At 39.7% G+C, this 14,167-nt stretch overlaps 1 protein-coding gene across 3 annotated transcripts in view; it reads left to right on the top strand.

Annotated features, from left to right (window-relative positions):
• stard13b (StAR related lipid transfer domain containing 13b) overlaps positions 1–14,167 on the top strand; it is a 97,519-nt gene that overhangs the window by 7,334 nt on the left and 76,018 nt on the right. Inside the window, exons 1-2 of one of the 3 annotated variants that reach the window (XM_032502309.1) lie at positions 4,054–4,319; positions 6,370–7,418. In XM_032502309.1, the coding sequence (XP_032358200.1) occupies positions 6,489–7,418 (930 nt within the window). In that variant the 5' untranslated portion in view covers positions 4,054–4,319; positions 6,370–6,488. Of the gene's footprint in view, positions 1–4,053; positions 4,320–6,369; positions 7,419–14,167 lie in introns of those variants that run through there. The other 2 variants (XM_032502328.1, XM_032502319.1) reach the window with 2 other exon arrangements.

Below are 14,167 nucleotides of genomic sequence, written 5' to 3'. Positions count from 1 at the left end.
CAAAAACAAATAGTAATATCCTCAGATTTGCTTCTTTCTTTGAGATGTTGGCACTGAGCTCCTCTGCCTGCTGAGCATCGGTGTCTGGGCCTTGGTATGTCGGCCATCTCTGGCAGTTTGCCTTGGCAGCCAGGCCACCCCCCACCCCCCCAGTCCTGTCTTGACATAGTTGTTACAGCATTGATCTGCAGCAGGAGGCCTTGTCTTGTTTCCATTTGATTTAACACAGCTCTGTTACATTTAGCATTGCTACTGAGGAGATGTAAGCTTCCATTTCAACCACTAGAATGAAAAAAACAACAGAAAACACAACATGTCACTTTGAGGACTTGTGATGTATTATACTTTGTATTTGAGACTCATGTCAAGTCAATATCATTTATATAGCCCAACATCACAAATCAAGTTCCTTAACCCTCATGTTGTCCTTGGGTCAAATTTACCTGTTTTTCCTATATCAATGTTCTTTTTAATTACCCAAAATAACATGATTGATTCCACACAACGCTCTTTGGAAAGTGCAAATCACTACTTTTATCAATTTGGGGTGTCTTATTCAATTTTATAGCATTGGAAAAACAAATTGAAGTGGTTTTGAAATAGTATTGAGTAAAAGTTGACATATCCCAGTCTGTGATTATCCATCAACATACATTCCTTTAATTTTAGTCTAAATAATTTCAAATTTTGGCTTTCTAACTCTAACATTAGGTGTAATTTTCCTATAAATGAGGTTTATTGGCCATAAATTCCAAAAATAACTGTAAAACTAGTTAATAAGTTAGTTTATGAAGTGTTAAACGGCAACAAAAGTGACAAACATTGAAAAAAGCTTCAAAAGTGTTGAAAAAAGGACACAAACTAAAGAAAAAGTTAAAAACATTGATAAAAAGCGTCAACAAAAGTCAATAATTTTGACAGAAAGACAACACAAAGGTTAAAACAGCTTTAATATTAGTAACACTCTACTTGAAGATGTCTACATAAGAGTGACTTGACACTGTCATGGACACATGACACTGTCATGACACAGTCATAATGACACAGTCATGACACATGCACACTAACCATAACCATAACCTTGTCAGGAAAAAGAAGCATTATGTCATAAATGCTTATGACTTGTTTATAATGTTAATGACACGTTCATGACAGTGTCATGTCACTTATATGTAGAATACCTTCAAGTAAATTGTAACCATGTACAACGACACCCTCTTCACTTCAGATAATGAAAATTTGACTTTGTCCAATACTTTGATTTATGACTAACTACCTGCAAAACATATGACATTCTTATGAAGCTCAGCTGTTCTTTGAGGTGAGTACTAGTAGGCAAACGTTAGCATGTAAACACAGAGTCTGACAGTGTGCAGCACAGAGACAGAGCTTGGTGTTTGGCCATCGTAAAGGGACTAATTAAAATACACAGAGACCTTGTTCTCTTTTACTTCCTCCCTGCTGCTCTCCATCCCATGTGGAAGCAAAGTCAGGGTTTTTCTTGCATTGACACAATCAAGGCTGGGCAGACAGGGCCTCCCAGGTTAGCTAAGGAGAACATCCAGCTGTGTTTGAGAACTGTTCTCACTCCCGTTGACCTTCGACTGTTCACCTGCACAACTTAGATCTGGCAGAGAAAATGCTGCCATTCATTAAGTGCAGCCAATTGTGTAATAGTTTTTTAAATGTTTTTATTTATTTTTTTATTTTTGTTTCCCTCTTTCTGTCTCTCTTCTGCTCCTTGTCTTTCCTTCACCTATACCCTATTAGGTAACACTTTATTAAGGGGTGTTCATAACACTGACATCTGTCTGTGTAATTATGACATGACATCTGTCATGAACACAAAGGAGTCATTTTGAGTGTGCATGACTGTTGTGTTTAAGTGTCATTCGGTAAATTATGGCACTTTTAATGCAAAGTGCCAACTTGACTTTAACGAAGACAACAATCTCTGTGTTATGACAACTTGACATCAAGCAAGACAGTACATCCTGTCGATTTCTTTGTTATGACAACTTGACATTAGGCAAGACAACATGACCTATCATAAATACGTCATGACAGCCCCAATTATCAAACTTCAATAAACTATTTAGCTTTAGGTGTTAACATTACATTAAAATGTCATTAAGAGGTGGGTTTTTACAGTGGCTGTAATGAGATCATTATAGTTATGTCATGAATATTTTTCCTTGACCTAATGGGTTACCGTTAGTTCAAAAGTTATTTTAGGAAGAAGTCTTTTGGTCTGCACTTTGAAAATGAGTTTTTTTTCAGGGACGATTCTTACATATGATTAGTTGGCAAAAGCCAAACCTCTTGTTTCCCTCCTGTTACCTTTCCATATTCAGACAATAGTGTAAAATGTAAACACAGATATCCAACAAGGACATCAGGAGTGTCACTCGCTCTGAACAAAAGATCCGGCAACAAACACACGTTTGTGCACATAAGCCTATCTTATCCAACCAGTCAAACAGTGGATTTATTGCAATTGCATAACTACCGTGTCAAGCATGGCTCTTTGAGTATTCCAGAATTTTTCTACCTTTTTGTAATTCATTACTTGTATCTAAATTTTGATTGGCAAAATACTCAAGTATCTGAAGATTGTTAGTATATATCTTTAGAAGTCAGTACAGTCTGAAGAGAACAAGGCCGCGTTATGGGGATCTCCATTTGTGTTTTCAGAGAATAAGGCAGAGGCTGGGAATGTCTTTTATCAAAAAAAAGGAAAAAACAGAAACATTACTGAGAGAGAATGACAGCCATGGGCAAAATATTCACTGCAAGAGAAAAGTAGGTCAGCCCCTGGCCAAAGGTCAAAGTGGATCCAAGTGTTGATTTGTGGCCCTGGCTTTACACCTCTCTCCTGGTGAAGAGACTGAATGAACAAGTGAATAAACAAATTAATGTGTTATACCCCCAGTGGTTTAACTGTGAAATCAGTCATTCTTTCTTCAGCCCTTCAGTTCTATCAGGGTGCCCAGGGGCTGCACACACAACACGTCCTCAGCCAATGAACAAGCAGATGCTCAGACATGCCCCTATCATGTTCACTCTCTCACTTTCTCTCAAGGTTACCAACAATCTCTATGCTGTACGTGGTATACTTGGCTCTTCCTACATGCATTTTTAACTCACACTGAATGTAATGTAATTTATTTATTTCAAGACAGGGACAGCGCACAATAAAACATTAATCTTGTACTACAAGAGAATGTGTGTTGTGTCAGGATGTAGCAGATTGCTATTTTCCACCTGAAGTCCCCGAGCAAATCACAAGAGGAAATTGTTTATTAAGAAATGCTTTTGCAAGATCATTTTTCATTCATAACGGTCGAATGGGAATTGTTTGCAGCTCCTGTACGACTGGTCATGAATGATAACACTAAAAAGAAAGTAAATACTAGAAGGATATCAAAGGATGAATTTATGATAAAGATATTTAACTTGATTATATTATATAAGGATATATATGTACATGATATTCCCTGATTTTTCAAGTATATTTTTTCTTTTTTTAAGACAAAGAATGGGAATCAGCTATCAATAGTCAGTGATTTGCCCTAACATACTATTCGACAGCCTGTCAGTTCATAATATATAATGTGGCACCGCAACTTGGCCCGCTCCTAACTGGCACATTTCTAAATATAGTGTCATATAAAAACTAGTAAATGATTTTGGTTTTAGTTCAGCATTAAATCCTCTCATGGAGATATCATCTTCTATATTTAATATGCTCCATTAAATCATGGCGCTTCCCAGCTTTCCCCTTCCACTTGAAAGCATTCCTCGGCCTGGTGTTTTGAAGCCATGGGTCAGGGCTGCAGTTCATCTTGCTCCTGCACAGCTTGGGCCGGTGAAGTCAGCCATTCCTCACAGCCTGTTTGTGAGAACTGGAAAGAAAGCCATTACACCTTGTTCTTTTACCGTGCCAACCACCGCTGCTCCCTCCGCCTCCCATCCACCCTCTCCCTCCCTCTTTTCTCCCTCCACCCTCTGCCTCCTTTCTCCTCCTCCTTCCATCTCCCAACGAGTACACACACTCCCTGCTCTTACGCATATTCTGAATGGTTTAGTCACTGCTAACCGAACACTCCTGCAGCCCCCTAGGGAAACACAAGGGGAAGGGGGTGGTGGTTGTGATGACAAGCTTCCCAGTTTGCAGAATAGGTCTATGGGGACGTAAGTGTGGCTCTGCAAGGGGCAACCCTCTCTGCTCTTATAGGAACAAGCCTCACTGCCACTGTTTTGCCATGCACTCTGTGACACTGTTTGGGCAACACAGACAGCTTTTTTCCACCCAACAGGTGAGTCTTATTTTTTTCTCTTTCCCTTTAAATCTCCCTGGTGTCTGCTTATAATGAAGAAACAAGTGACATCTCTTAATGTTTTCACTTTGCTAATCGTCCTTGGCTGAGTTGAGAAAGTTACACTATATGTTGTTTCTGCGTGAGAAGACTTGTTCGGGACATTTTTGTTGAAAATGTTCCAACGCTGGCTTTTTTTTTTCCTTCACTCTTCTAAATAAGTTGTGGTCTTGGCTTGCCAGTCAACACTTCCAGTTCATTTTCTCTTCTCTGTGACTTCTTCCCTCTAGTTAAATCTGTTCTGCATTCATTTGAGAATAATGAGAGCCTCTTTGCATAGTGCTTTTTTTTTTTGTGGCTTCTTGGAAGGAACCCTAATCTTGTGTACACTCCCTTCACATTCACCATGTGGGGACAGGAAAAATCAAAGGCAGCCCTTTGGTCACAAAAAAGGTCATATAAATAACTTGATGCTTGTAATACACCTGCAAAGAATTCAGAATCCTAAATACTGTATTGATCCATAAAGGGAAATTCTGTGTTAAGTATGTAAATATCAGAGAAGAAACATAAATAAAAGGAGTGTGGATATGTACGGTATTTACATAGTTAAAGGAATTTTTTACATTACATAATTAAGGAATTGCAATGGTGAACAGTAATAATGAATAAATAGTAGCAGCAGAGTGTTGCATATTATAATTTAAGCCGGTGTGATTGCAGAAAGCATGGATTACGGTAGCAATAGGAATGATTAAGTTGGAAAAGATTGCTTTTAAACTGAGAGATAATGAGATGCTGAAACATGGCCACCTGTGGAAGCATTCCAAGTCACTACAAAAGACAAAAAAATTAATGGAAATTTGATGGAAATTGGAAAATGGCAAATATGATTATTTTGTATGAGGGGTGCACAGGTAGGTGTTTGGTTTGATTAGATATGTTAAATGTCATGTATGAGTGTGATATATGGTGAAATAAAAAAGAACATGTAGGGACTACACATTATTTAATTGACTTATTGTTTATACTGTATTCATACTACATGGAGGACATTCCAGTTTTCCACAATCTTGCCAGATTTCTAAAAAACGATCTTCACAGTTAGATTGTGTCCTTGTCTGAGGTTACTTTATCTGCTTGTACCCTAAAAGCCAAAAACAGTGTGTTTGCGTGTATGCATGTGTACGTGTGTGTGGGTGTTTGTCAAGTGTCTCAAGGCCATGGTAAAGGTGCTGCCAACTGCAGCTTTCTCACAATAACACCAGAGAGACGTGTGTAATTTAAGTAAATTGGTTTTACTTTTACCTTTCTGTAGCTGCAATTTCACAATAATACAGTGAAACAACTGATTGTTTCCCAGAATACTCTCCGGGCTGTCATCTATGCAAGCAAGTGGTGTTGCTGTTTCAACATGAGGGGGTGAAACATGATGACTGGACTCAGCAGGTCTTTGTATGTTATGTTTGTTTTGGAAGTTTCTTGGTTATCCGGTCTGTCCTCTGAGGAAAGTCTTTGTGGTTCAAACAAGATCGTAATCATCTGTAGCAGCACAATAATGCAATTGCTTGCTTTTTTGTGTGCACTTTGGATGTCTCAGACATGTCCAAGGTGTGTTTTGAAGCAGGGGTGAGTGCGATGTTAACCATAATCAACCCGGGACATCGTCTGCCCAGATGAATGGTGTAGCGCGTAGTAAATCACCGACTGGGACAGAGCAGTCAGATTCCTCTGTGCAGTGATGTCACCTTGATCGTGTGTGAAACAGATCCAGACTTGAAAAGCCCAACCTGTGCCAGATGTTGATTTTCACAGCAAACGTTTTGCTGGATGGCATGCAATCAAAGCTGTTCTGAGCTGAATATAGAAGTTCTACCTTAAACTCTGGTAGTACACTGAGACTCATTACAGGACGCACAGACTTAAGAAAGCAATCTAAGACGTATGTGTAGTCCATACCTTTTATTGTCTTTGGAAATCATCTCCATCTTTCTGGGCTTGTCAGATGTGTTACATTCCTTTCACATATTTTCATTTCTGTTTATTTTAGGTCATCTGCTGTGTGGTTTGACTAAACATCTTGGATTTAAAATGGCCATCCGATACATCAAGCACAAGTACCTGTGGATATACGTTTTGAATTATGAGAAACTGTAGAATAAAACCATAATGGAGATTCCACCCTTGGTGAATTTGGAGGGACGCGAGTCTTGGACGGCTTCAGGATTGCAAAAAGTATCTTTCTCAAGACAGGAGTTGACCTCAGAAAGCTCTGCTCTCTCCGCCAACGGCGCTCCAGACCACAGAGGGGATGATTGTCTCCCTGAAGCTCAAAGCTTGCTGTTGGAGCCAGATGAGGACATACACAAGCTGAAGAAGAGTTTTGTTTGTGTCAGTCCTAAAAACAATGAATTTATAGAAGTTGTGTGTGCACAGGAGCGTGAACAGTCAGGGGTTCCCAATGAACTCCCACACCCAAGTCCGTTGGCCTCATCTCATCTTCATGATGCGGGTATTTTGACCACATTATCTAGGTCAAATGACTGTTCAATTCCTGTTCCTGTTGCAGAAGGACAGTCAGGCCAGGTGGTTTATAATCATGCTGGTCAGACAGTTGACTTGAAAACAGACTTTAGGAGTTTAGAGCCAATCTCAAATGGCCATGTCTTTGTGCCTCCAGAGGACCCGGGCCTCATCCTCAATGTGGACTCCACCCTTACCCTCACTGTCCCTGTCTCCGACCGGAGAGTCCTGGATCTCCCATGCATCGTGAAGCACAAATCAAGCTCCATCACCTTCTCCCACTACACCTGTCCCTCCGGAGCCGACAGCCATGCTTTTGTCAATGAGAGTTCTGACGATGGACAGTCTTCGGAGGAGGAGGACGATGATGATCATGATGATGGAGATGGTGATGATGATGGTGATGATGATGATGTGTTCCCAGAGTTGCCTCAGAGTAGAGAGTATCTTGTCAACCACAGACAAAGGAGCAAAGATGAATCGAAGACGAGAGGCGCTGTGAGTGCCCGAGCAGAAATCAGTCCCACGGCCACAGACTGTGGTTATGAAGCAGAGGTGGACACCGGCAGTAAGGAGGTACGCTGCTCTTGATTACAAGTCCTCATTAATCACATATTGATTCATGTCAAGATTTATTTATAATAATTGTATTTATTGTTTTAGAATTTATTATTTTAATAACTTATACAACTACAAATATGCACATGGGAAATGTCCAAATAGCACATGTGCCCGTATGTCACTTTATTACATGCAAGTTGTTTCACTTGGGATAAATTATTTAACATGAGATTTTTGTTCCTTACAAAAAGCACATGTGAAATCTCATATATATATATATATATATATATATATATATATATATATATTCTCATGTGGTGTCTTTCACACGTGAAATACTTCAAGAATGTCCGAAAATCCTCTGTGCAAGAAAATCAATCACTGTTAAATGTGCAAATTGTGTTTTAGATGTAATAAATCCACATGAGCGTTTTTTAGGGGAATTAAACATTTTAGACAGTAAAATTAAAATCAAGACAAGTAGGCTACTACAGTGGCGGCTGTGGCTCAGGTGTAGGTCGCCTACCAATCGGAAGGTTGGTGGTTCGATCCCTGGCCCTGGTTCAATCCCCTGTCAAAGTGGGCAAGACATGGTTGATGGTTTGATCCCATGTCAAAGTGGGCAATACACTGAACCCTGAGTTGCCCCCGATGCTGTGCACGCGAGTTTCCCCCGAGTTGTCCCAAAGTTGCCGCCGATGCTGTGAACATAACTGTGTGTGAGGGTTTATCTGATAAGCAGGTGGCACCTTGCACGGCAGCCTCGGTCACAGTGTGTGAATGGGGAATGATTCCTGTACTATGTCAAAGCACGTTGAGTAGTCGTTAAGACGAAAGGTGTTATATAAATAAAGTTCATTTATATTTCACTGTTTGGTGATGGATAGGCCCAAATACAAGGAGAATCAGTCAAAGACAATTAAAACCCTGTGTATAGAAATCTAGTACACGTTAGTAGTAGCATTACTTAGCTTCGATTGGTCTGTTCAAGGAAATAACCAGAGTGGGATAGTCCATATTTGCCAGCTCCCAGCAGCTGACATAATTTTACTCTAAGACATTACATAGTTGGTGTAAGTGTGTAGGAGTGCACTGACTTCACATTTGTACTGGAGAAACCGATCCAGAAGGAATGCAAACAGCTTCTGCTTTCTCTCCACTCAGGCAGGCAACGGTGTTTTGACAGAGCCCAAAGCGGGCCGTATTAGCACTGAACTTAGACTTCCATTACTGAAGCACTCTCTTCAACAGGTCAAGGCACACGGCAGTCTCTTTTTCACTCAACCTGTACCCTGACCTTGGTTGTAACCATCCTGTAACCTCTTATCTCTGCTTGTTATCACCCTTATAAAGCCTCATATGAACATTCAAAAATATGTTCAAATCCATTAGATACACTGTAACAAATTTTAACTTAAATTTTACAGTAACTTACTGGCAACAATTGGCCAGCAAGTTACTGTAAATTATTTGTACAGTAAAGGTCCGTACTTCAATTTACAGTATTTTATGTATTTAAAAAAAAACAGTAGTTTACTTTACTATTTACAGTATTGTAGTGGCTATATTGTGATTTTTATTTTTATTTTTACAGTAATGCTTTTATTACTGTGATTTCAACTGTAATACTAAGACTACTGTTAATTTGTCATGTCGACAAGGTTGTAATGTAAACTTTACAGCATTCTACTGTAAAAATCATATACGGCAATGTTACTGTGAAATCTAAAGTAAATAACTGTAGATTTCACAGCCATTATTTACTGTGTATGTGTTCAGTTACTGGAGGGAGCCTATCCAATGACTGCTTAACTGTCCTTTTCTTAAACAGTCTGCGGATAACAGCGCACATGTAAACAGGGCAGAGTAAATGGCTGGTGGGGGTTAGCTTGTCTTTGTGTTGTTCAGTACGATGTTGAGGTAATGCCAGCTTTTTGTGCAGAATGACACTGCTTTGAATGAGTTGTTTTGGAGAAGAGTGGAAGAATGCAGGGAATCCAGGGAGCCTGTTGTTCATATTGTCATAGGGCAGCAGGTTAATGCTTCTTATGCCGTCACACCACAAGCTCTGTTATCATACGGGGGGGATGTGATGTTGAAATTGCTGTAGGAAGCTCTACAATTTCAACAGACTGGGAAGGAAAATTGATTGAAAATAAGAGTGAAAAACTGCTTTTTTTCAACTACATATCACATCACACACACACACACACACACACACCCACACACACACACACACACACACACACACACACACACACACAGAACTGAAATTGCCATCTTAACTGATTTATTTTCTTAAACAATCATTAACACTAATGCTTAGAGTCAAGAGCCCAATACCTATATTCATCTTGAAAATGAGTCTTATTTGTATAATAAAAACACTTGAACTGAATCCCAACAACCCCAAACTGTTTATAAAACTTCATATAAAGACAAAATAATGACAGCGTAAAGACCAAAATCTATTATCTATGCATGCAAACATTTTTATTGTAATTAAAACAAGTCCAGAGAATGAAGGAGTAAAAGCATGGACATGATAGTACCTGATATACAACTGCCCCTACTGGAGTTAGTATTGATTTAAATTAATGTTTTAGTAAAGTTGTTGATAGATTATAAAAGATATTCAAGTGTTAGTGTCAGTAGGAAGTTAATGGAATACCACATGGCTGCAGTTATTCCCATTAACCATATGAGGGCACTGTATGCATAGTGTTTCCACTGTCTGTCATCTCATGACTTCCCCCCTGCTTGCATCATTTAGCTCAGCTGTGACTAAATGCCCCTAAAATACACATTTCTTTACCTATCCTTCCTACTCTACAGACGTGGCAGTGGCTGTGTTCAGTTGCTGTTTTGCATCGCAGGATATTAAGAGTGTAATTTATTCCTCCAAGTAGCCAGGTAGCCGTTGCCCTTTCGCACGACCGGCTGCTACCTCCATGGTGATCTGTGGCACTCTCTGTGGGTGGCGCAGACTAGGCACCAAGCCCAGAGCTCACACACTTAACTCCTCATTTCCATGTCAAAGCTGCTGTGTTTGGGTTAACAATGTGGCCAATTTGTGCTGATAAAGTTATAGTCGGCTCACATCTTGTTGTCCCCAGAAGATAACATTAATGATTTTAATGAATAAAGCTATCGCATTGACTCATACCAGCTCAGTTGCCATGGTGTGAGGACTTCACACAATTGCCGGGGATCGAGGGGAAAGGCACGAAGAGATGAATTAAGGGTAGTGTCTCACTTGAGCGTCAAGCCCTCTGTGGAATTTGCCTTTTTCTAAGTAGAAGTGCCCACATACCTAAGCAGCACCTTGTGGGGATGTCACTGAAAGAGACAGTGTGAATGTGTTCCAGATTTGGCTTGAGCATGTGCCAGAATAGGGCATCTGTTTTTTGCATTAGTGTTTGTCTGACTCCAGGGGTCAATTAGGAGTCCAGCTCGCAAGATCTTCAGTTTCTTTCACTTTCTTTTCTCATTCAAAATACATTAGTTTAGCTTAGAATCTTAGGGTTGGTGCTTGCCATCCTAACAGCTTAATCCAAATCTTTAAGTCAATACATAATATCCACGGACTCACTTTAAAAAAGATATTCTCTGTCTTGTTATTTGTTGGAGGAATGTACACCCACTGAGGTGCAGACAAGAGGATTTGTTCTCAACTCTGATTTTTTTTAAATTGAAAATTCTTCTCATTCCTTTGAATCTGGTGCATATTAACTAAATGTATGAACATTTTGGCTACATTGATCTCAAGATCAAGATATGTTATATGTTCCTGGTCACAGGTTGATTTGTGAATTATCAGTGTTATAACCTCATAACCAACCATAATACCATCATTTTGTCACACCTTAAAATATAAAAAAAAGCCTTCAAATCACACAATGTCCACGCTGCTGACAACTTTAAGTCTTGTATTCTAGAAATAGAGACAGGAATATCTTGTCTTTAATCTGTGAGGACACTGATGCTCCCCTGGACAATATCTTGGAAAGATGGAAGATGGTTCTTTGAACTAGTATTCTATTATTAGGCTTGGCATGGAGAGGAAAGTTTGAGCAAAGGTTCATCTGCATTATTCTTGTCGCACTTATAATTACAGGGGTAGCTGTAGAGTGCGAGTGGAGTGGATGTTCACAATTCGTCATAGATCAGTTTTAAGTAAAAAAGTATGTGAAGGTTTTTCTGTGTTAAAGTGACAGTTCAGGCTAAATAATGGCACTTGGCTCGTTGATCTGTAAGCTCCAAAGAAATAAAAATCCATTCGGAAGACTCAACAGCAATGTGTCTTTCCAAATATCGTGACCTGTTTCATGTTGGAACTATTAGATGTTCAGGTGAGCTAGAAGTATCGGTTAGCATTGAACAAATCTCCGCAAGCCATTATGTCGTGCCACGATCCTCTCGTCCATGAGTACGCTTCCTTCTCCGTGGTGATATGGTTGGCGGGTGTAGTTCAAATAGTTCCTTCAGGTAATAATTTCTGAAATAAACATTGCTTTTTCACTACACTACAAGTCGAGTGCCATCTAGTTCCATTATGTGGGAGGGAAGGCAGTCGTCTCTACAGCCAAGATGTCCAACACTGGGTAACTCACACTAAAACAATCTAGATGGATCGACGGGAGGACAAATATGTATTGTTCATTTTGGGGTGAACTGTCCCTTTAAGCAGACAGAGGATTGAGCTGTCTAAACATACTGAGCCCATGTCAAACCTTTTATATTCCCTGGTCAGCACCACGCTTGCGGGCCCGACATAGCAGAGAAGGGACGCTTTATTTTTTCCTCTTGGTGATCCCAGGGGACCCCTCAGGCCTCACAGGTCAGCAGGGGATTGACCAGATTTAGGTCGTTGCTAAGGGATTGAATAGAAAGGCATACCATCATTGAAATGTGCCAAATAATGATGTATTTACAGACACTTATGAAAGCAAACTCTCAATTTCTTGAACTGAATAGTATTTATTTGACTGTTCCGGTAAGTGGATTCCACAGTGATTACAAACAAAATAGGCCACATGGCCTGTCCTCAATTGGCCTCCATTTTCTATTTTTAGTTGACCCGCAGTGAATCAATTCAAATACTAAAAGTGTCAAGTCTCAAAAGTATATTAAAGCCCTTCTGACAGGAACCCCCTGTCCAAGATACAGTGGGGGGGTTCCCATCAGAAAATCCATTGACCAGTCCCTTCAATGAAAGGATTGTGCATTGAGATACTTGATGTCATAAATGGAATAATGGCTTGATTTAGAAATGACCGGCAGTACCCAGGGCTCAGTCACAGTATGTAGTTTGAATTCAAGAGTAGGGATTTAAAATGTCTGTGTAGGCATACAGCTAAATTAAGGTATAGTCAATGAACATCAAATGACCGTTGACTGTAGAGACAAATAGACATACAGCTATCTGCAATGTCATTCTGAGGAGACATGTAGAAGCCTGGAGTCTACTCTCAGTTTGAACAATGTAATGACGCAAGCGTAGAATTCGGTGGAATGATCGAGCATTATGACTCTCTTGAGAGAACTGGAAGAGATCAGAAATTATATTGTTGAGGATCAGAAATAATGTCAACTTTGTCTTCTGGTGCATAATTCAATTTTGTGTGAAGATACTGATTCCATCTAATAGTTGATAACTCTGATCATCTCAACATGTCACTTTAAGTTCCCCTATCATTTATAAGAAGTATAAACACTTAAGTCATGGTTTATAACACATTGTAATGTGGTTGCAAGCAGATACAAGTGTTTATTAATGTTTTTGTCAACAATTGTAGCTCCTCCTGCGGGCAACTGGAACTACTGGCTGGTGTATAAACAGATTATAAAAGACAATATAGTAAAACATAAAATAACATGTCTTCATAGCAGAAGTTACTGTTGGCTATTAGTGTGCAATAATAAACACTTAAAAATATAAAGCTGCATACAACTACATAGTGTGTTATAAATAGGGGTGAGACAAAATATAGATACAACAATTTAACATTGTCCTTCCAGCGATAAGATAATTGATACTCTGGTGCCAAAAAAGTATATTTGAATGAATAAAATAAGGCGCGCTTATTAGATTTCCCTGCTCTCCACGTTGCTACTTAATGGCTCCACAAGGTGGTGCTCAGCGCATGAACAAGGGAAACTTGATCATAAGTTAAATATGCAGTAGGTAATCCAGTCCCACAATTAACTTTCCTTAGTATGTGCCATTTCTGAGTCTGTTGCTTTTGAGGAGGGGGCGACCAACTTTGCTCGTTTGAAAGCCAGGATGTCTCTCTCTCATGGGTGGGCCAAATTCTCTAGGCGGGCAAAGCAGAGACATGGGAGGTAACCTTGCCCCTTATGACCTCATAAGGAGCAAGATTCCTGATCTGCCCATCTGAGCTTTGATTTTCTCAAAGGCAGAGCAGGATACTAAGGGCTCAGTTTACATCCATCACCATTTCTAGCCACTGGGGGGCCATAGGCAGGCTGGGGGAATGCATATTAATGTTAAAAAACCCAATAAAGTAAAATTTTCATGCCATGGGACCTTTTAAATTCTTTGTCCTGGATTTTCACACGGCACCTTTTAACTAGCCAAAGAGGAAGAGGTTTTCAATGGGATGGCGCACAGCAGTCTGTGGAAAGTAACAGATGCCCCAGCCACGTTTAAGTCCAAAGTCTGGACCCAGAGTTGCTCTATAGTTCTGTAATTTAAATTTACAGACTGAGTAAGTTGTGCTGCAGAATTCTGCTGTTTTTCT

This window comes from Etheostoma spectabile, chromosome 3, assembly GCF_008692095.1.
Source record: "Etheostoma spectabile isolate EspeVRDwgs_2016 chromosome 3, UIUC_Espe_1.0, whole genome shotgun sequence".
NCBI classification, from domain to species: Eukaryota; Metazoa; Chordata; class Actinopteri; order Perciformes; family Percidae; genus Etheostoma; species Etheostoma spectabile.
This window is presented reverse-complemented; position numbering and strand designations above follow the sequence as displayed.